This window comes from Mobula birostris, chromosome 2 (genome assembly GCF_030028105.1).
Source record: "Mobula birostris isolate sMobBir1 chromosome 2, sMobBir1.hap1, whole genome shotgun sequence".
Taxonomy (NCBI): domain Eukaryota; kingdom Metazoa; phylum Chordata; class Chondrichthyes; order Myliobatiformes; family Myliobatidae; genus Mobula; species Mobula birostris.
In genome coordinates, this window is record NC_092371.1 from 85,612,418 (window position 1) to 85,636,609 (window position 24,192).

Sequence of the window (24,192 nt, forward strand, 5' to 3'; positions counted from 1 at the left end):
TGACTGAGGTCTCCCAGTCAGGAAGTCTAGGATCCAGTTGCAGAGGGAGGTGTTCAGGCCCAGTAGGCTCAGCTTTCCAATCAGTTTCTGAGGAATGATTGTGTTGAATGCTGAACTGAAGTCTATGAACAGCATTCGAACATACGTGACTTTTTTGTCCAGGTGGGTTAGGGCCAGATGGAGGGTGATGGCAATGGCGTCGTCTGTTGAACGGTTGGGACGGTACGCAAACTGCAGCGGGTCCAGTGAGCGGGGCAGCAGGGTCTTGATGCCTCGTGATGAGCCCCTCGAAACACTTCACAATGATGGATGTGAGTGCAACAGGACGGTAATCATTGAGGCAGGACACTGAAGACTTCTTCGGCACGGGGCAATGGTGGCGGCCTTGAAGCACATAGGAACGACGCGCTGCTCAGGGAGACATTGATCCTTTCCTACTTCTCACAATCCTCCAAGTGAGGCCTCACCAATGCCTTATAAAGCTTCAGGATTACATCCTTGCTTTTATATTCTAGTCCTCCCACATTGAATGCCTTCCTCACCACTGACTGAACCTGCAAATTAATCTTTAGGGAATTCTGCACAAGGACTCCCAAGTCTGTTTGCGCCTTGCATTTTTGAATTTTCTCCTTGTTTAGAAAGTAGCCTGTGCTTTCATTCCTTCTACCAAAGTGCATGACCATACACTGTATTCCATCTGCCACTGCTTTGCCCATTCTCCTAATCTGTCAAAGTCCTTCTGCAGCCTCCCTGCTTCCTCAACGCTACCTGCCCCTCCACTTATCTTCATATTGTCTGCAAACTTGGCCACAAAGCCATCAATTCCATCATCCAAATCATTGACATATAGCATAAAAAGAAGCGGTCCCAACACCAACCCCTGCGGAACACTACTGATTACCAGCAGCCAACCAGAAAAGGCTCCCTTTATTCCCACTCTTTGTCTCCTGCCAATCAGCCAATCCTCTACCCACACTAGTATCTTTCCTGTAATACCATGGGCTCTTATCTTGTTCAGCAGATTCATGTATGGCACCTTGTCATAGGCCGTCTGATCCTCCAAGTACTCAATATCCACCGATTCTCTTTGTCTACCTTGCTTGGTATTTTCTCAAACAATTCTAACAGATTTGTCAGGCAAGATTTCCCCTTAAGGAAACCATGCCGACTTTTATCATGTGCCTACAAGTACCCTGAGATCTCATCATTAGTAATTGATTCCAGCAGCTTCACAACCACTGAGGTCAGACTAACTGGCCAACAATTTCCTTTCTTCTGTCGCCCTTCCTTCTTGAAGCATGGAGTGATATTTGCAATTTTCCAGTCCTCCGGAACCATGCCAGAATGGTGTCATCAACAACATGATGTCCCAACTCTCACACTCATTGCCCTGATTGATGAAGGCAGGCATGCTAAGCACTTTCTTCCCATCTTGTCTAGCTGTAGCACCAGTTTTAGGGAGGCATGTACTTGCACATTCCCAGGTCCGCAGCTTTACAACACTTTCCAGGGTCCTACAGTTTACTGTGAGACTTCTGGCCTGGTTTAATTTGCCAAAGTGCAACATCCAAGTTAAATTCCATCTGACACTTCTTGGTCTCCTTCCCAGTTTGTCTACATTCGGTGGTAACCTTAGATAACCCCCTACAACATGAACAGTTTGAATGAACTGCTCACTACATTCCACAACAGGGTCATAGAGTTGCAGAACACTATAGCACAGAAACAAGCCTTTTGGCCCATCCAGCCCATGCTGAGCCACTCAAGCTGCCTAGTCTCATCTACCTGCAACCAGACCATAGCCCTCCATACCCTTCCCATCCATGTACCTATCCAAATTTCTCTCAAATGTTGAAATTGAACCCACATCCACCACCTCCAGCTCATTCCACTCTCTCACCACACTCTGAGTGAAGTTCTCCCTCATGTTCCCCTTAAACAGTTCACCTTTCACTCTTAACCCATGACCGCTAGTTCTAGACTCCCACAACCTCAGTTCAAAAAGCCTCCTGCATTTTTATACAATCTATAGACCTCGTAATTTTGTATACCTCTGTCAAATCTCCCCTCATTCTCCTACGGTCCAGGGAATGAAGTCCGAACCTATTCAATCTTTCCCTATAACTCAGGTCCTCAAGTCCCGGCAACTTCCTGGTAAATTTTCTCTGTACCCTTTCAATCTTATTTCCATCTTGTCAGTAGGTGGCCAGAACTGCACACAGTACTCCAAGTTGGGCCTCACCAATATCTTATACAATTTTATCATAAAATCTTAACACCTGTACTCAGTACATTTATGAAGGCCAAAAAATTTCTTTAAGACCCTAACTACCTGTGAAGCCACTTTCAAGGAATTCTGGACCTGTATTCCCAGATCCCTCTGTTCATCCACACATCTCAGTGTCCTACTGCTCTCTGTGTAAGTCCTGTCCTCGTTTGTCCTCCCAAAGTGCAACCCCCCACACTTATCTGCACTAAGAAGCACAGAGGAACATCTGGAGAAACTTCTGAAATACCCGGTTCGTTGCCGCTGCTACTGTGCGATCGAGAATCGGGAGAATCGAGGGAAGGCCCCAAAATCCCCGGCTTTGCCTGCTGCTGGTGACCGAAGCTGGGGTCGAAGCGTACAGCAGAGATGGTGCTCAGTACTTGGTGTCGGAGGGCTGTTCAGAGCTCGAAGTTTTTGGATGACTCAGAGTCGGACTGTGGTCAGGCGTGGCAGGGAGAGTTTTCTTCCTTCTCCCGTCTGCATGAGATGTGGGACTTTCGAGAGACTTTGAACTTTTTTACTGTGCCCATGGCCTGTTCTTCATCAAGTTATGGTATTGTTGCACTGTTGTAACTATATGTTATAATTATGTGGTTTTTGTTAGTTTTTCAGTCTTGCTCTGTCCTGTGTTTCTGTGATATCACACCAGAGGAATATTGTATCATTTCTTAATGCATGCATTACTAAATGACAATAAAAGAGGACTGCGCATCCACATAATCATAATCATAATCATAAATTCCATCTGCCATTTCTCCAGATCCCACTGCAAGCTTTGATAGTCTTCCTCACTGTACAATGATTAAAGTATTTCCTTAGAACTAGGAGAGAAAGGCCATTTGGTCTGACAAGCTTGCTGCCTCATTTGCCTACTGCCTAACATTGAATTTCCACATCAGTTGACTCAAATCTCTTTTGTATTCTCTCTGTAGCCTCCAAATCCTCCCGCAGATTAAGCATTCAAGCTGGATAGCAGCTTGAATCGAACTCCTAGCTCAGCAATCTATCATCTCCATCGGGAAGGAATCTGCATGTTGTTCCCGCTCAGTCTGGGAGAGCAGCGGAAGCAGACGGGTCAGGAAATGTGCATCGACAGCTGGAAATGTATAATTCTGCACAGGCAGGTTCACTGCCTCAAGCAGATCCCCCTGTCTGCACTTCCAATGCATTTGCTATATTTACAGAAGGAATTCCAAAAGCACTAGTGCAGACAGGTGATAAAAGGCTCACAGGTTCAGGAGATAAACTTCTACTCGAACACATGACAAGTGTGAGCTGATTTAGAACATAGTAAAGCACAGTACAGACCCTTCGGCTCATGCTGCTGTGCTGACCTTTCACCCCACTCCAAAATCAATCCATCCCTTCCCCGTTGGTCATAGAGCATAGGGTTCTGAAACAGAGTCATAGAGCACTACAGCAAAGAACCAGGACTTCGGGTTTATGTTGATAGAACCCTCAAAGTTACTGAGAAAGTTGTTAGTGTGGTTAAGAAGGCATATGGTGTGTTGGCCTTCACTAGTCAGGGGTCTGAGTTCAAGAGTCATGAGGTAATGTTGCTCCTCTATAAAGCCCTGGTTAGTCCATACTTGGAATATTGTGTTCAGTTCTGGCCGGCTCATTTCAGGAAGGATGTGGAAGCTTTACAGAGGCTGCAAAGGAGATTAACTAGGATGCTGTCTGGATTAGAGAGCATGTCTTATGAGGATAGGGCGAGAAAGAAAGAGAAAGCTGTGGAGGCAAAGACCTTGGGTACATGTAAAGCAAAGATTGATCATTTCCTGATTGATCAGGGCACCAAGGGTTATGGCAAGAAGACAGGTGTATAGAGTTGAGTGGGATCTGGGATCGGCCATGATAGAATGGCAGAGCAGACTCAATGGGCTGAATGGCCTAATGTCTTATGTCTTATGGTCTAAAGAAAGAAAAAAGAAAGAGAAAAAGAAGAAAGAAAGAAAGAAAGAAAAAATAGCCTTATTTGTCCAATGTACATTGACACAGTGAAATGTGTTGATTGCATTAACAACCAACACAGTCGAGGACGTGGTGGGCGAGGCAACGCACAAGTATCACTATGCTACTGAGGTTAGCATAAAATTGTCCACAACTCATTAACCCTAACACTAACCCCTACGTATTGTCCACAACTCATTAACCCCAACACTAATCCTAAACCGTACGTATTGTCCACAACTCATTAACCCCAACCCTAACCTGTACGTATTGTCCACAACTCATTAACCCCAACCCTAACCCGTACGTATTGTCCACAACTCATTAACCCCAACACTAATCTGTACGTATTGTCCACAACTCATTAACCCTAACCCTAATCCTAACCCGTACGTATTGTCCACAACTCATTAACCCTAACACTAACCTGTACGTATTGTCCACAACTCATTAACCCTAACACTAACCCCTACGTATTGTGCACAACTCATTAACCCTAACCCTAACCCGTACGTATTGTCCACAACTCATTAACCCCAACACTAACCTGTACGTATTGTCCACAACTCATTAACCCTAACCCTAATCCTAACCCGTACGTATTGTCCACAACTCATTAACCCCAACCCTAACCTGTACGTATTGTCCACAACTCATTAACCCCAACCCTAACCCGTACGTATTGTCCACAACTCACTAACCCTAACCCGTACGTATTATCCACAACTCATTAACACTAACCATAACCCGTATGTATTGTCCACAACTCATTAACCCTAACCCCTGCGTATTGCCCATAACTCATTAACCCTAACCCTAGCCCATATGTATGGTCCACAACTCATTAACCCTAACCCTAACCCGTATGTATTATCTACAACTTATTAACCCTAACCCTAACCTGTACGTATTGTCCACAACTCATTAACCCTAACCCTAACCCATACGTATTGTCCACAACTCATTAACCTCAACCCTAACCCATACGTATTGTCCACAACTCATTAACCCTAACCCCTGCGTATTGCCCATAACTCATTAACCCTAACCCTAGCCCATATGTATTGTCCACAACTCATTAACCCTAACCCTAACCCGTATGTATTATCTACAACTTATTAACCCTAACCCTAACCTGTACGTATTGTCCACAACTCATTAACCCTAACCCTAACCCATACGTATTGTCCACAACTCATTAACCTCAACCCTAACCCATACGTATTGTCCACAACTCATTAACCCTAACCCCTGCGTATTGCCCATAACTCATTAACCCTAACCCTAGCCCATATGTATTGTCCACAACTCATTAACCCTAACCCTAACCCGTATGTATTATCTACAACTTATTAACCCTAACCCTAACCTGTACGTATTGTCCACAACTCATTAACCCTAACCCTAACCCATACGTATTGTCCACAACTCATTAACCTCAACCCTAACCCATACGTATTGTCCACAACTCATTAACCCTAACCCGTACGTATTGTCCATAACTCACTAACCCTAACCCGTACGTATTGTCCACAACTCATTAACCCTAACCCTACCCCGTACGTATTGTCCACAACTCACTAACCCTAACCCTAACCCGTACGTATTGCCCACAACTCACTAACCCTAACCCTAACCCGTACGTATTGTCCACAACTCATTAACCCCAAACCTATCCCGTACATATTGTCCACAACTCATTAACCCTAACCCTAACCCGTACGTATTGTCCACAACTCATTAACCCTAACCCTAACCCGTACGTATTGTCCGCAACTCATTAACCCTAACCCTAACCCATACGTATTGTCCACAACTCACTAACCCTAACCCTAACCTGTACGTATTGTCCACAACTCATTAACCCTAACCCTAACCCGTATGTATTATCCACAACTCATTAACCCTAACCCTAACCTGTACGTATTGTCCACAACTCATTAACCCTAACCCTAACCCGTACGTATTGTCCACAACTCATTAACCCTAACCCTAACCCATACGTATTGTCCACAACTCATTAACCTCAACCCTAACCCATACGTATTGTCCACAACTCATTAACCCTAACCCCTGCGTATTGCCCATAACTCATTAACCCTAACCCTAGCCCATATGTATTGTCCACAACTCATTAACCCTAACCCTAACCCGTATGTATTATCTACAACTTATTAACCCTAACCCTAACCTGTACGTATTGTCCACAACTCATTAACCCTAACCCTAACCCATACGTATTGTCCACAACTCATTAACCTCAACCCTAACCCATACGTATTGTCCACAACTCATTAACCCTAACCCGTACGTATTGTCCATAACTCACTAACCCTAACCCGTACGTATTGTCCACAACTCATTAACCCTAACCCTACCCCGTACGTATTGTCCACAACTCACTAACCCTAACCCTAACCCGTACGTATTGCCCACAACTCACTAACCCTAACCCTAACCCGTACGTATTGTCCACAACTCATTAACCCCAAACCTATCCCGTACATATTGTCCACAACTCATTAACCCTAACCCTAACCCGTACGTATTGTCCACAACTCATTAACCCTAACCCTAACCCGTACGTATTGTCCGCAACTCATTAACCCTAACCCTAACCCATACGTATTGTCCACAACTCACTAACCCTAACCCTAACCTGTACGTATTGTCCACAACTCATTAACCCTAACCCTAACCCGTATGTATTATCCACAACTCATTAACCCTAACCCTAACCTGTACGTATTGTCCACAACTCATTAACCCTAACCCTAACCCGTACGTATTGTCCACAACTCATTAACCTCAACCCTAACCCGTACGTATTGTCCACAACTCATTAACCCTAACCCGTACGTATTGTCCATAACTCATTAACCCTAACCCTAACCTGTACGTATTGGATGTGGGGGGAAACCGGAGGACCCAGAGGAAACTCACACGGTCTTGAAGAGAACGTACAAACTCCATACAAACAGCAGCAGAACTGGACCTGGGTTGTTGGTGCTGTCATAGTGTTACACTAAACTCTATGCTACCATGTCTCCCACATTTCTAGCCAAAACATTGAATATTATTCCTCATCATAGATGCTGAGCTCCTCCAGCATTTTGTGTTTGTTGCTCTGGATTCCCAGCATCTGCAGAAGTTCTTGCGTTACTGATTTTATTTTGGTAGGTCCGATGAATTTGGGAGCATCACTCTGTGCAATTCTTACCCAGGTACTGAAAGTAATAAGAACACCCCAGAAAAAATTGGGTTTTATCCCACCCACAGAAATACAGACAGGAATCCTTTTGATAAAATAGAACAGTTCTGTTTACTTCAATTACTCCGATCATTCAATCTATGGGGTTCCTTTTTTGTGGATGTCTGTGAAGAGAAAGAATTTCAGGTTGTATACTGTATACATTCTCTGATATTAAAATGAAGCTTTGAACCATTGAACCTTTGAATTTGTGGGTGTTCGGACTTTCTGGAGGCTCAGTTAGTGGTGGGAGCAGAGCCCAGCGACAAGGTTTCTCACAGGTAGGCAACACTTGCTTAAAAGGAGAGCTTTGCAGGTGTCCAGATATTCCGGAGGCCCAATCAGCAGCAGGAGCAGAGCAGAGTAACTTAAATAAAAGTACAGAAGGGACAAGCAGGGCGGCCATTGTTGGGAGTAGGCTGGTGGTGAGAGTATGAGTGTCAGGCTTGGCCTCAAAGGAGGCTTCGGCCTGGAGTAAGTGTTGGGTCTGGGTAAGCTTCTGTTAAGCTTCCATTTTTTTTCCACTCTTACTGTGCTTAGTGCAGTAAATGGTTGTTGTGTGTTCTTCATGTCAGATGTTGGAATTCTGGGACACCCAGAGTCTCCCAGGGAACTACATCTGCATAGTGCATCCAGCTGCAGCTCCTTGAAGACCATGTTAGGGATCTGGAGCAGCAGCTGGATGATCCTCAGCTTGTACGGGAGAGTGAGGAGATAATCAATCAGAGTTACAGGGAAGTAGTCACCCCGAAGTTGCAAAGGCAAGTAGCTGGGTGACCGTCAGGAGATGTGGAAACGTGAACAGGCAGTTAGCACAGAGCACCCCTGTGGCCATTCCCCTCAAAAATAAGCATACCACTTTGGATACTGTTGTGGGAGATGACCCCCCAGGGGAATGACATGGAGACTGGGGTACTGGCACTGAGCATAGATCCATGGTGTAGAAAGTAAAGAGGGAGAAGAGGGGAGCAGTAGTGACAGGGGACTCAATTGTCAGAGAAGCAGGCAGGAGATTCTGTGGACATGAACAAGACACCCATATGGTATGTTGCCTCCCAGGTGTTTGGGTCAAGGATGACTCGGATGGTGTCCACAGCATTTTAGAGAGGGAGGGAGAGCAGCCAGATGTCTTGGTACATATTGGTACCAATGCCATTAGGAAGTAAAAGACATGTGGTCCTGAAGAGAAATTTAGAGAGCTAGGTAGAAAGCTGAGAAGAAAGATCTCCAGGATAGTAATTTCTGGATTGCTACCTGTGCCATGTGCCAGTGAGGGTAGAAGCAGAATGATCTGGCAGATAAAACATGGCTGAGAAGCTGGTGTAGGAGGCAGGGCTTCAGGTTCCTGGATCATTGGGATCTCCCCTGAGGGAGGTTTGACCTGTTCAAAAGGGGCAGATTACACCTGAACCCAAGGAGGACAAATATTCTCGTGGGCAGGTTTGTTAAAGCTGATGGTGAGGATTTAAACTGTGACGAGAATACACATAAATTAAGATGTTTGCTGGCCTGGGTTAGCATCAGTGGCATCAGCAGTTGGTCTGCCACCTGTCCTCAGGGGTGGAGAGATAAGGAACAATGAAGCAGCATCTGGAGATGTGTAATGAAGGGACGGGAGAGAGAGAGCTGTCTAGAGCAGCTCCCCGTTTGAACCCTGAACTGTTTGAAGTGATGGACAGGCGATCTGGAGATGTGTAATGAAGGGACGGGAGAGAGAACTGTCTGGAGCGGCTCCCCCTTTGAACCCTGAACTGTTTGAAGTGATGGACAGGCGATACCCCAGCAGGGGGATAAAAAGGGACAGGTTCGCTAAGGCAGCACACACGACACTCGAGGTAACGAGACCCTGGAAGCGGTGCGCCTCTCACGAGTCGGTGGGAAGCTCTTGGATGGCTGATCGGGGGATCAGCCTTAAACGCACAGGGTGGAAAGGTACGATCAGCGGGAACCCGGTGTGTGTCCACTCTCGCTTGGGTGCCGGGTTCACTGCAGAGGATCGACCGCATCTGGAGGAGGGGTCACAGTCGGTGAACTCAGGTGACATCACAAAGGACCCGCCCGAAAGCTGCTAGTGAGCAATATCGCCGGTCTGTGAGTGGAAGCCGTTCTGAATGATCAGTCGTTCTCGTTCTCTCTCTCTCTCCCCCCACGTTGTCCATCGCCATGGCAACGATTACTGCGACCTGAACTAAATTGGACTGAACTTTGTGTCACTTTGAAATTGGTCATTTACCCCTAGACAACGATAGAGCTTGATTGATGCTGTTATCTTAATTCTGTGCACGTGTGGTTATCATTGCTGAACTGTTGCATTTATTATCCTTTCGATTACTGTGTTGCTTGTTTCTTTAATAAAACTTTCTTAGTTCTAGTAATCCAGACTCCAACTGAGTGATCCAGTTACAGGGTACGTAACAAAACTAACTTGGCCGGGGGGGAACCGGAATGAAGGGACTCAGGAAAGGGCATCTGGTAGAAAAGCAAAGGTAGCGTCAGAGAGGACAAACAACAGGAATCCTGCAGATGCTGGAAATTCAAGCAACACACATCAAAGTTGCTGGTGAACGCAGCAGGCCAGGCAGCATCTGTAGGAAGAGGTGCAGTCGACGTTTCGGGCCGAGACCCTTCGTCAGGTCAGAGAGGACAGGCAGATGATAGGACAAGATTGCAGCCAGCAAGGTGAGTATCAGTGCATTAGGGATGCAGAATCAAAAAGGTTAGCAAATACAGTACTCAAAGTGTTATATCTCAATGCACAGAGTATAAGAAATAAGGTGGATGATCTTGTTGCACTATTACAGATTGTCAGGTATGATGTTGTGGCCATCACTGAATCGTGGCTAAAGGATGGTTGTAGCTGGGAGCTGTATGTCCAAGGTTACACGTTGTATCGGAGGGATAGGAAGGTAGGCAGAGGAGGTGGCGTAGTTCTGCTGGTAAAGAATGGCCTCAAATCATTAGAAAGTTGTGACATAGGATCAGAGGATGTTGAATCCTTGTGGGGTGAGTTAAGACACTGCAAGGGTAAAAGGACGTTGATGGCAGTTAGATACAGGCCTTCCAACAGTAGCTGGGAGGTGGACCACAGATTACAACAGGAAATAGAAAAGGTATGTCAAAAGGGCAATGTTATGATAGTCGTGGAAGATTTTATCATTCAGGTTGATTGGGAAAATCAGTTTGGTAATAGATCTTAAGAGAATGAGTTTGTTGAATACCTACGAGGTGGCTTTTTAGAGCAGTTTGTCATTGAGCCTACTAGCGGATCAGCTATACTGGGTTGGGTGTTGTGTAATGAACCAGAGGTGATTAGGCAGCTTATGGTTAAAAAAAAACCCTTTGGAAGCAATGATCGTGATATGATTGAGTTCAACTTGAAATTTGATGGGGAGAAAGTAAAGCCTGATGTAGTAGTTTATCAGTGGAATAAAGGAAATTACAGTGGTATGAGAGAGGAGTTGGCCAAAGTAAACTGGAAGGAGCTGCTGGTAGGGAAGACAGCAGAGTAGCAAGACATGAATTTCTGGGAAAATGAGGAAGGTTCAGGACAGATGTATTCCAAAACCAAAGAAATATTCAAATTGCAAAATAGTACAACCGTGGCTGACAAGGGAAGTCTAAGCTCATGTACAAGCAAAAGAGAGAGCATACAACAAAGCAAAAATTAGTGGATAGATAGGGGATTAGGAACCTTTAAAAATCTACAGAGAGCAACTACAAGAATCATTAGGAGGGAAAAGATGAAATATGAAAGCAAGCTAGCAGACAATACCAAAGTGGATTGTAAAGTTTTTTCACGTATGTAAAAAATAAAAGAAATGAAAGTGATAGAGGACAGCTAGCGTTAGAGATTGTGGTGGCATTAGTAATGTTCTTTCAGAAATCATTGGACTCTGGCATGGTGCCAGAGGACTGGAAAATTATAAATATCACTCCACTCTTTAAGAAAGGAGGAAGGCAGCAGAAAGGAAATTATAGACCAGTTAGCCTGACATCAGTGGTTGGGAAGATATTGGAGTCAATTTTTAAGGATGAGGTTATAGAGAACTTGGTGACACAGGACAAGATAGGACAGCATCAACAAGGTTTCCTGAAGGGAAATTCTTGCCTTGACGAACCTATTGGAATTCTTTGAGGAGTTTACAAGTAGGATAGATAAAGGGGATGCAGTGGATGTTATATATTTGTACTTTCAGAAGGTCTTTGACATGGTGCTACATATGAGGCAGCTTACCAAATAAAGAGCCCTTGGTAATACAGGAAAGTTAGTGGCATGGTTAGAGCGAGTGGAAATAAAAGGATCCATTTCTGGTTGACTGCCAGTGACTAGCTGTGTTTCGCAGGGGTTGGTGTTGGGACCACTTACATTATGATGTATATCAATAACTTAGATGGTGGAATAGATGGCTTTGTTGCCAAGTTTGCAGATTATATGAAGATTGGTGGAGGGGCAGGTCATGTTGAGGAAACAGGTAGGCTACAGAAGGACTTTGACAGATTAGGAGAATGGGCAAGAAATTGACAAATCAAATACAATGTTGGAAAATGCATGGTCATATACTTTGGTAGGAGAAATAAATGCGCAGAATACTTTCTAAATGGGGAGAAAATCCAAAAATCTGAGATGCAAAGGGACTTAGGAGTCCTTGTGAAGAACACCCTAAAGGTTAACTTGGAGGTAGAGTCAGTGGTGAGGAAGGCAAATGCAATGTGAGCATTCATTTTAAGAGGTCAAGAATTCAAGAGCAGGGATGTGACGCTGAGGCCTTATGAGGCATTGGTGAGGCCTCACCTTGAGTATTGTGAACAGTTTTGGGCCCCTCATCTAAGACAAGGTGTGCTGGCATTGGAGAGGGTCCAGAGGAGGTTCCCAAGGATGATTCAGGGAATGAAAGGGTTATCATAGGAAAAAAGTTTGATGTCTCTGGGTCTGTTCTCACTGGAATTCAAAAGGATGAGGGGGGATCTCATTGAAACTTTTCGAATGTTGAAAGGCCTAGACAAAGTAGATGTGGAAAAGATGTTTCCCAAGGGGGCGAGTCTAGAACAAGAAGGTACAGCCTCAGTATAGAAAGGTGTCCATTTAAAACAGAGATGCGGAGAAACTTCCTTAGCCAGAGAGTGGTGAATTTGTGGAATTTGTTACCACAGGCAGCTGTGGAGGCCAAGTCATCAGATGTATTAAGGCAGAGATTGATGGGCTCTTGACTGGACACAGCATCAAAGGTTACGGGGAGAAGGCTGATGAGGGGAAAAAAGAATCAGCCTGATTCTGTTCTTATGTTTTATGGCCTTATGGCCTTGCCCCTCAGTTTGAGTTTAATTATTCTGCTGCCTGTCAGATGGATTTTTAGATTTCTACGATTTTCCACCTCATTTCATTTTTCATTTTGTCTGAAATCTGATCTCAGTTCAGGAACAATTATTATCCAGTTATTGCTGAGAGGGAAATGGATCAGCCATTGGCAGAGCAGACTCGATGGGCCAACTGGCCCAATTCTGCTCCTATATCTTACGATCTTATTACCCTCCCCTAGGGCAGTCCCGTAGCATAATGGTTGGAGTAACGCTTTACAGTGCCAGAGACTTGGTTTCAATTCCGGCCAGTGTCTGTAAAACGTCTGGACATTCTCCCCATGATCACATAGGTTTCCAATGGGAGCTCCTGTTTCCCCCCACATTCCACACACGTACAGGTTAATAGTTTAATTGGTCACAGGAGTGTAACTGAGTGGTGCAGACTCACTGGGTTGGGAGGGCCTGTTATCGCTCCGTATCTCTAAGTAAAATACCATAGGACCATAAGTCATTGAAGTGGAATTAAGCCATTTGAACCTCAGTCAGCTTTGCCATTCTCCTCTCCTCAGCCCCACTCCCCGGCCTTCTCCCCATAAGCCCTCAGACCCCTCCCATCCGTCCGGACCATCCAGAACAGTCCTCAGACCCCTCCCCTCCCTCTGACAATCACTTTGACCTCCTCCTATCGTCAGGTTGAAGGTACCGCAGTATAAGAACAACGGCTTTTAGGATGGGTAACAGCTTCTTCCCCCACACTGAGACTTCTGAACACCCAGCTACCACCTAGTACACGCTATTGTTGACAACACCAGTAGCATTCAACTATTGTATATTTAACTGTATGTCATATATGCAGTTTATGTCAACTTGTACATCTACTGAATACTTCTTCATCTGTCAATATTATCCTGTTACTATTATTCTATTTGCTGGATGTGATACACATACTGAGTTTTGCACATCAGAATCAGAATCAGGTTTAATTTCACCGGCATATGTCAAGAAATTTGTTGTCTTTACGGCAGCAGCACAGTGCAGTACAAAATAATAGTGAAAAAAACTGTGAATTATAGTAAGTGTATATGTGTATATATATATATGTAAAGAAGTTAAATTAAATAAGTGGTGCAAAAATAGAAATAAAATGTAGTGAGGCAGTTTTCATGGGTTCAATGTCCATTCAGAAATCGGATGGCAGAGGGGAAGAAGCAGTTCCTGAATCATTAATTGTGTGCCTTTAGGCTCCTGTACCTCCTTCCTGATGGTAGCAATGAGAACAGGGCATGTCCTGGGTAATGGGGGTCCTTAATGGCGGTCCACATTGTTCCAGAAGAACATTGTTTCATTTAGCTGTATACATGTATATGGTTGAATGCCAAAGAACTTGAATTTGAACTTGAAGACAGCGTGTTCATTCCGGTCAGAATGCTCTCGTTACTGATTCTGACTGGTTACACACTAAATAGAGACCATTCAACCTATCTATCTCCCTGAAGGTCAATCCCATTGGTCCCATTTCTCTCTACCCGTGCAATGTACTCTCGCTCACTACTATACTTACCACTATTCTGTTGTTTTATGCTCATCGCTGTATTTATAGCTGTATTGATTATTGGTACTGTATGCTCAGTGGCCACTCTATTAGGTACAACTGCACACCTGTTCATTAATGCAAATATCTGATCAGCTAATCAGGTGACAGCGGATCAATGCATCAAAGCTTGCAGGCATGTTCAAGAGGTTCAGTTGCTGTTCAGACCAAACATCAGAATGGAAAGGAATGTGATCTAAGTGACTTTGACCATGGAATCATTGTTGGTGCCAGACAGGGTGATCTAAGTATCTCAGAAACTGCTGATTTCCTGGGGTATTCACAATAAACGGCCCCTAGAGTTGATAGAGAATGGTGCAAAAAGCAAAAAAAAAATCCAGTGAGTGGCAGTTCTGTGGGCAAACACACCTTGTTAATGAGGAGGTCAGAGGAGGATGGCCAGACTGGTTGGAAGCTGAGAAGAAGGCGACAGTGATTCAAATAACCACCATTACAACAATGATGTGCAGAAGAGCATCTCTGAACACAGAACATGTTGAACCTTGAAGTGGGTGGGCTACAGCTGCAGAAGACCATGAAGATATATTCAGTACTCTCTTAACTAGGCACAGAAATGAGAAGCTGGTAGGGGAGAGGTGAAGGGCTGAAGAAGATGGAATCTGTTGGGAGAAAGCAGTGGACAGTCGGAGAAAGAAAAGGAGGAGGGGCACCAGATGGAGGTGATGGGTCGGTGAGAAGAAGAGAAAGAGTGAGAGGGGAACCAGAATGGAATAAGAGAGAGGAGGAAGGGGATAGAAATTACCAGGAGTTAGAGAAATTGATGTTCATGCCATCAGGTTGAAGGCTACTCAGACGGAATATGAGGTGTTGCTCTTCCAATCTGAGAGTGGCCTCATCGTGACAGTAGAGGGAATCACGGACAAATATGTTGGATTGGGAATGGGATGTCGACAAATGTTTGCTGGGTGTCAGATAGTGTTAGCGAAAAATGGTGGGACCTGCAGCAATGCAAGTAACTGCCCCATCAATGGGATTTATCTCTACTAAATTAGTTACTTGATCTAATTGAGAGCACAGCTGAACAGTGCTGGTGCGTAAGAATGAAAATGAAGTAAAATGCACCTCCAATTCTTCTATCCCATTGCTGTGTTTAACTTCTTCTCATGTTTTTGGACTGCTTAATACAAGTGATCTCTACAGTACAATTTTTCCCCTTAGTTTCGTCTTCTGACTGCTCGTTATTCAGTGGTGGACTTCAGAAGAACAACCGCAAGATTCAGACTTCCAATGAAGCAGCCAAGTTTGAATGGTGGAGCAGACTTGATGGGCTGAATGGCCTGAATCTACTTCAATGCTTTGTGGTCTTATTGTCTTATGAAGGGTTTGGATGTGTTAAATCTGCTGCTCTTTCCCAAGATGTCTAACCCGCTGAACATGTTATGTTTTATTGAAAAGTACAGTCACTATAACGTGTCTTTACTTAGCACCTTAATCTAATGAATCGTCCCAAAAAATCTCACAGGGGCTAATGTCAATCGGTTGTTCACATTTTTAAAGATATTTCCCAGAAAATTTATAATGAAGCTGCTTGAAGCTGCGACTCTGTTGCCATCTGCTGGTCAACCTGTTCTAAACTATTTTAAATAGAACATGGAACATCGAGTGGTGCAACACATACAGGCCCTTTGGCCTACAATGTTGTGCTGTCTTGTTAACCTATCACAAGATCATTCAAACCATTCTCTTCTAGATAACCCTCTATTTTTATTTCATTCATATGCCTATTAAAAGTCTTTTAAATGTCCCCAATATATCAGCCTCCATGATCACCCGTCAGCGTGTTCCACGCACTCACCACTCTCTGTGTAAAAAACTACCTCTGACAATCCCCGCCCCCCCCCCCCCATGCTTTCCTCCAATCACCTTAAAATTATACCCTCTCATATTTGCCATTTGTGCACTGGGAAAAAGTCTCTGGCTGTCCATTCTTATCTCTTATCATTTTGTCCATTCAAATCACTTCTCACCCCCTTTGCACCAAAGAGAAAATCCCTAGCTCACTCAACCTATCCTCATAAGACATGCTCTCCAATCCAGGCAGCATTCTGGTAAACCTCCTCTGTACCCTCTCTAAAGCTTCCACATCATTCCTATAATGAAGTGACCAGAACTGAACACAATACTCCAAGTGTAGTTTAACCAGAGTTTTAGAGAGCTGCAACGTTAGCTTGTAGCCCTTGAACTCAATCCCCAGACTAATGAAGGCCAACACACATATGCCTTCCTAACCACCCTATCAACTTGAACAGCAATTTTGATGAATCTATGGACATGGACGCCAATATCCCTCTACTCCTCTACATTGCTAATTCACCCGGTACTGTGCCTTCAAGTTTGACCTTCCAAGTTGAATCATTTCACACTTTTCTGGTTTGAACTCCATCTGTCACCTCTCAGCCCAACTCTGCATCCTATCAATGTCCTCTAGTAACCCTCAACAACTTTGTACTCTATCCCCAACATCACCTACACTGGGAGCCATGCAGTGGGGGAGACACCAGAGGCAATATAGAGGAGAGCAGAGGCACAGTGAGTGCTCGGGAGTCTGGGCTGGTAAGGTGCTGCCCTCCAGTGTTCAATCAATGGAAGACAAGCTGCACTGCATTCATCTGCTGCTACACTAGCAAATGATGAGGAACTGCTGTGTACTTGTTCGTGCAGAAACATGGCTCCAGGACAAAATCCCATGTATCATCAATCTACAGGCCATGACACTTAGGGGCTTGGGCCAGATTAGTTTTTGTGGCTGTATATTTTTCTGCTATCATAAGCACATATGCATGGGTGGTGGGTGGAGATAAAAAGGAGGTGTAAAGTGGTCCTTCCCTCCGCTAGCCTGCAGGTCACCCTTGGGCAAAGTGTAGCATCTGCTTAGCCTCCCAGTCAGGGTCACGTGAAGCCATGGGAGATGGTCATAAGAGCAGCTGGTGCATATCACAAGTCCTGGTTATGCGACCACTGACACCAGGCAGACAATCTCTCTTTTTCTTATTTATTCATTTATGAGAGGTGGGCATCGCCAGCTAAGCCAGCATTTATTGCCCATCCCTAGTTGCCCTTGAGAAGGTGGTGATGAGCTGCCTTCTTAAACCGCTGTAGTCCCTGAGGTGTAGGTACACTCACAGTACTGTCAGGGACGGAACTCCATGATTTTGACCCAGCGACAATGAAGGAACTGTGATATGTTTCCAAGTCAAAATGGTGAGTGATTTGGAGGGAGATTTCCAAGTGGTGGTGTTCCCAGGTATCTGCTGTTCTCGCCCTCCTGGATGGTAGTGGTCGTGGGTTAGGAAGGTGCTGCCTTAGAAACTTTTCTGTGTTGTTGCAGTGCATCTGGTAGGTAGTACACACTGATGAAACTGTTTGTCAATGGTGGAGTGACTGGATGCTTGTGGAAAGGGTATCAACCAAGTGGGCTGTCTTGTACTGTCGAGCTTCTTGAGTGCTGATGGAGCTGCGCTCATCCAGGCGAGTGGTGAGTATTCCATTACACTCCTGACCCGAGCCTTGTAAATGGTAGACAGGTTTTGGGGAGTCAGGGGGTGAGTTACATGGCACAGGGTTCCTAACCTTTGACCTGCTCTGGTAGCCACAGTGTTTATATGGCTAGACCAGTTGAGTTTCCTGTCAATGATAACCCCGAGGATGTTGATAGTAGGGGATTCAGTGATGGTGGTGCCACTTGTCAGCCCAAGCCTGGATATTGTTCAGGTCCTGCTGCATTTGGGCATGAACTGCTTCACTATCTGAAGAGTCACAAATGGTGCAGAACACTGTGCAGTCATCTGCAAACATCCCCACTTCTGACCTGATGATGGAAGGAAGATCATTGATGAAGCAGCTGAAGGTGGTTCATCCTAGGACACTTCCCTGAGGAACTCCTGCAGTGATGTCCTGACGATGAGATGATTGACCTCCACAACCATTTTCCTTTGTGTCAGGTATGATTCCAACCAGCGGACCCTTTGGCTCCATTTTAACTAGGGCACCCTGATGCCACACTCAATTAAATGCTACCTTGATGTCAAGAGGTATCACTCTCACCTCACCTCTGGTATTTAGCTCTTTGGTCCATCTTTGGACCAAGGAGGTGATGAGGTCAGGAGCTGAGTGGCCTTGACAGAAACCAAACTGGGCATCCACAAGCAGGTTATTGCCGAGTAGCTGCTGTATGATAGCACTGTGATGATCCCTTCCATTACTTTGTTGTTGATTGAGAGTAGGCTGATAGGGCGGTAATTGGTTGGGTTGGATATCCCATTTCTTGTATGTACAGGACATACCTGGGCAATTTTCCACATTGCCAGGTAGATGTTGGTGTTGTAGGTGTACTGGAACAGAGGGGAGATTTGGCGTAGTGGTAATTACCACTGGATCAGTAATCTGAAGACCCAGTTATATGCTGGGAACTTGAATTCAAATCCCACTATGGCAGATGGTGATTTTGAATTCAATAAGAATATCTGATGACCATGAAACCATGTCGATTGTCGTAAAAGTCCATCTAGTTCACTAATGTCCTTTAGGGGAAGAATCCTGCTGTCCTCACCTGGTCAGGCCAATATGTGACTCCAGACCCACAGCAATGTGGTTGACTCTTAAATGCTCTCTGAATACAACCATTCATTTGTATCCAACCGCTAAAAAAACAGAAAATCTCTGAAGAGTATTGATAATGGCTGGGGTCACCCACCTTGTAAAGACACTGCCCAGAAGAAGGCAATGGCAAACCACTTCTGCAGAAAAATTTGCCAAAACAGTCATGGTCACAGAAAGATCATGATAGTCCTTGTCATACAACACAGCACATAATGAATGAACAAACAATGTACAATGTATGACTGTTGGTATCGTGTTTTGTACCTTGCTCCTGAAAGAACACTGTTTCATTTAGCTGTATACATGAGCATGTTCAATAAACTTGAACTTGTGTCATTTGCAACAAGAGTAGAAGAAGAAATTCCACCCAGTGAGCTGCTGTTCTCTGGAATGAGTGGTCAGGAGAGTCAATGGATGCAGACTTAACAATTAGAAAATTAGGTAGCTATTTGATATAAAAAATTTAAATTAAATAATGTTAAAAATATTATCAAAGTGCATATATGTCACCATATACTATCTTGAGAATCATTTTCCTGCAGACATTTGCAGGAAAGTAAAGAAATTCAATAGAATTTATGAAGAACTATAAATAACAAAGACTGACAAACAACCAATGTGCAAAAGACAAATTATGCAAAAAAATTAAACAATAAGACCCTAAGATATAGGACTAGAATTAGGCCACTTGGCCCATCGAGTCTGCTCCACTATCTCACCATGGCTGATCCATTTCTCAATCAGCCCCAACCTCCTGCCTTCTCCCCGTATCCCTTCATGCCCTGACTAATCAAGAATCTATCAACCTCGGCTTTAAGTACACCCAATGACTTGGCCTCCACAGCTGCCTGTGATAATGAATTGCACAGACTCATCACACTCTGGTTAAGAAATTCCTTCCCATCTCCATTGTGAGAACATGAGCTGCAGAGACCTGGAGTCTGTAGGTTATGGAATTGGTTTAGAGTTATGGTGAGTGAAGTTATCAGGGGCCTGATGGTTCTGCAGGTTGTGGATAGGAGACGGGGAGTGTGGAGTGTGCAGCTTTTCTAGGGAGCTCTCACGGGGAGATGGACTATAGGTCAAACACCATCTTTCATGCCACATATAGAGTTCAGTGACCCTACACCACGTCCCCGGTCTTGACCTTGACAGCATAAGCCAGTCAGCATGTTGAAATGTAAGTTGGAAGAGTATATTTCCAGATGCGTTATCGTGGAGGAACAGGATTTGAAAATATAACAGTATCCGTGATCCGATCTCTGACACCAAGAGCTACCATTTTTTGTTTCCATTCGCTAGCACCTGTTAAATTATTCAGCTGTCCCATGCCAATGACTTTCCTTTGCTTGCTAGCACTGCAGATTATAAATAAACTGGCATTTTAAAAACAGCGTAGACTTGGGAGGGGGGGTGGAATCAAAGGAATGCAGGGGGCAAAATGGTGAGGCAACACCATCAAAGGTGCCTGTTGGACTATAACACATAGGAGCAGAATTGGGCCATTCGGCCCATTGAGTCTGTTCCACCATTTCATCACGGCTTATCTATTTCCCTCTTGACCTAATTTTCCTGTCTTCTCCCAGTAACTTTTCATGCCCTGACCAATCAAGAACCTATCAACCTCCGCCTTAAGTACATCCAGTGATCTGCATCCTCCACAGTCGCCTGTGACACCAAATTCCACAGATTCACCAGCAACAACGATCAGCGATCAGGGTTCGATTCCAGCCACTGTCTGCAAGGAGTTCTCCTTGAGACGGCGCGGGTTTCCTCGCAGTGCTGCCATGTCCTCCCACATCCCATAGATGTTTGCACATTGATTGTTTGTCAGTCTTTGTTATTTATAGTTTTCATAAATTGTATTCTATTTCAAAAATTTTTTGGATTTGATGTCGTCAACCAGAATGTCTTTCGTGATGAGGATGTCTCCAAGTTCACAGAGGGGTCACAAGCTTCATCCAGAAGTGCATTGAGGACGTTGTCCCCCAAAAATCGGTCAGAGTCTATCCAAACCAGAACCCCTGGATCAACAGTTCCGTGCGTGCTGCACTTGCCGTGTGAGACAGAGTTTACGTTGCCGGTGACCAACAGGAACTCAAGAAATGCAGCCACGATCTGCACAAAGTCATCAAGGCAGTGAAACAACAATACAGGGACAAGATCCAGGCACAACTCTCCACCAACAAAACACGCCACTTATGGCAAGGTCTGCACACCATCGCAGATTTCAAAGCTAAGCGCAATGGTGCTGCCAACATCGGGGCCTCTCTCCCAGACAAGCTAAATCTTTTTTCACGCTCGATTCGATGTCGCCAACACTGAGCCTCTGAGGAGAGTCACCAAAGAGACCTGCACCTTGGTCATCTCTGAGGCTGGAGTATGCTGGTGTTTCCAACGAGCAGACAGTCGCAAGGCTGCAGGACCATACAGCATCCCAGGGCAAGTACTCAGGATGCATGCAGCACAACTGGCTGGTGTGTTTACAGACAGTTTTAATCTCTTCCTCTCCCAGTGTAGAGTGCTCTCCCGCTTCAAAACATCCACCATTGTCCGTGTACCTAAAAAGACCAAGGTAACATGTCTGGATGACTGACATCCTGTCGCACTCACCTCAATAATAAGCAAATGCTTTGAGAGGCTGGTCAAGGACGACATCTACAGCATACTGCCACCCACACTGGACTCCCTACAATTCACCTACCGACACAATCGATCGACACATAATGCAACAACCACAGCTCTACACACTGTCCTTACGCTCCTGAAGAAGAGGGATGCTTATGTGAGAATGCTGTTCTTGGACTACAGTTCAGCATTCAACACCATAATTCCCTCCAGGCTTGACAAGAAGCTCAAAGACCTCATCCTTCACCCGGCCTTGTGTAGCTGGATCCTGGACTTCCTGTCAGATTGCCGGCAGATGGTAACAGCGGGCTCCCTCAGCTCTGCCCCTCTGACCCTCAACACGGGAGCCCCGGAGGGCTATGTCCTAAGCCCCCTCCTTTACTCTCTGTATACCCATGACTGTGTCGCCACATACAGCTCCAATCTGCTAATTAAATTTGAAGACACTACTGCACTGATTGGCCTTATCTCAAATAATATTGAGGCAGCCTACAGAGAAGAAGTCATCACCCTGACACAGTGGTGTCAAGAAAACAACCTCTCCCTCAAAGTCACAAAAACAAAGGAGCTGGTTGTGGACTACAGGAAGAATGGAGACAGGCTCACCCCTATTGACATTAATGGATCTGGGGTTGAGGGGATGAATAGCTTTAAGTTCCTCGGCATAAACATCACCAAGGATCTGATGTAGTTTGTTCATACCAGCTGTGTGGCGAAAAAGGCACAACAGCACCTCTTTCAGCTCAGACGGTTGAAGAAGTTTGGCATGAGTCCCCAGATCCCAAGGACTTTCTACAAGGGCACAATTGAGAGCATCCTGACTGGCTGCATCACTGCTTGGTATGGGAACTGTACTTCCCTCAATCGCAGGACTCTGCAGAGAGTGGTGCGGACAGCCCAGTGCATATGTAGATGTGAACTTCCCACTATTCAGGACATTTACAGAGACAGGTGCGTAAAAAAGGCCCAAAGGATCATTGGGGATCCAAGTCACCCAACCACAAACTGTTCCAGCTGCTGCCATCTGGGAAATGGTACTGCAGCATAAAAGCCAGGATCAACAGGCTCCGGGACAGCTTCTTCCACCAGGCCATCAGACTGATTAATTCACGCTGGTACAATTGTATTTCTATGTTATATTGACTGTCCTGTTGTACAAACTATTTATTACAAATTACTATAAATTGCACATTGCACACTTAATTGGAAATGTAATGTAAAGATTTTTACTCCTCTTGTATGTGAAGTATATGAGAAATATAGTTAATCCAATTCAAAATACAAAAGTCCAAAATTAGTGGCTACAGCCCAGTGCATCACAGGTAAAGCCCTGCCCACCATTGAGTACATCTACAAGGAGCACTGCCGTAGGAAAGCAGCGTCCATCGTCAAACACCCCCACCATCCAGACCATGCTCTCTTTTTGCTGCTAGAGGTACAGGAGCCTCAGGACCCACATCACCAGATTTAGCAATAGTTATTACCCCTCAACCATCTGACTTTTGAAGCAGCGGTTATAATTTCGCTCAGCTTATACTCAACCCATCACTGAAATGTTCCCACAACCAATGGACTCACCTTCAAGGACTCTTCATCTCATGTTCTCGATATTTATAGCTTATTTATTGTTATCATTATTTTATTTTTTTTTTGCTTTTTGTATGTGATGCTTGTTGCCTTTGCACATGGGTTGTTTGTCCATCTTTTGAGTGGTTTTTCATTCACCCTTTTGTGTTTTTTTGTATCTACAGTGAATGCCCACAAGAAAATGAATCACAGGGTAGTATATGGTGACAGATATGTACTTTGATAATAATTTTTAACTTTGACTTATTTTCCTGTAAATGCCTAGAAGAAAATGAATCTCAGACCAGTATTTTGATGATAAATATACATGTACTTTGACTTTAACAGATGTTCAGGGTGAAGGGTTAGTAAGGTGTGGACATGCAATTTTGCTGCCAGAGGCGTGGTGGAACTTGCAGGCTGCCCTCAGCACAATCCTTTCTGATCTGATATGATGCAAGCAACGAATTTTACTATATGTTTTGATGCTTCAATGTACATGTGACAAATCCACTCAGTCCTGATGAAGAGTCTTGGCCCAAAACCTCAACTGTTTTCTATAGATGCTGCCTGACCTGCTGAGTTCCTCCAGCATCTTGTGTGAGTTGCTCTGGATTTCCAGCATCTGCAGATTTTCTCTTGTTTGAAATACACTCAGTGGCCAATTTATTAGGAACCTCCTGTACCAAATAAAGTGGCCACTGACCACATGTTAATAGTCTTCTGCTGCTGTAGCCCATCCACTTCAAGGTTTGACGTGTTGTTCATTCAGAGATGCTCTTTTAAATACCACCATTGTAACACGTGGTTATTTGAGATACCATTGCCTTCCTGTCAGCTTGAACCGGTCTGGCCATTCTCCTCTGACCTCTCTCATTAACAAGGCATTTTCACCCACAGAACTGCTGCTCACTGGATTTTTCTTTTTTTTTTTGTTTTTCACACCATTCTCTGTAAACTCTAGAGGTTGCTGTGTGTAAAAATTCCAAGAGATCAGCAGATTCTGAGATACTCAAA

At 44.6% G+C, this 24,192-nt stretch overlaps 1 protein-coding gene across 3 annotated transcripts in view; it reads left to right on the forward strand.

The window, feature by feature from the left end:
• The window catches only part of angpt4 (angiopoietin 4), a 117,678-nt gene extending 100,513 nt beyond the window's left edge, over window positions 1–17,165 (forward strand). The window contains exon 8 of one of the 3 annotated variants that reach the window (XM_072244378.1): window positions 15,541–17,165. In XM_072244378.1, the coding sequence (XP_072100479.1) occupies window positions 15,541–15,746 (206 nt within the window). In that variant the 3' untranslated portion in view covers window positions 15,747–17,165. The remainder of the gene's footprint in view (window positions 1–15,540) is intronic. The other 2 variants (XM_072244354.1, XM_072244356.1) reach the window with 2 other exon arrangements.
• Window positions 17,166–24,192: the final 7,027 nt, after the last annotated feature.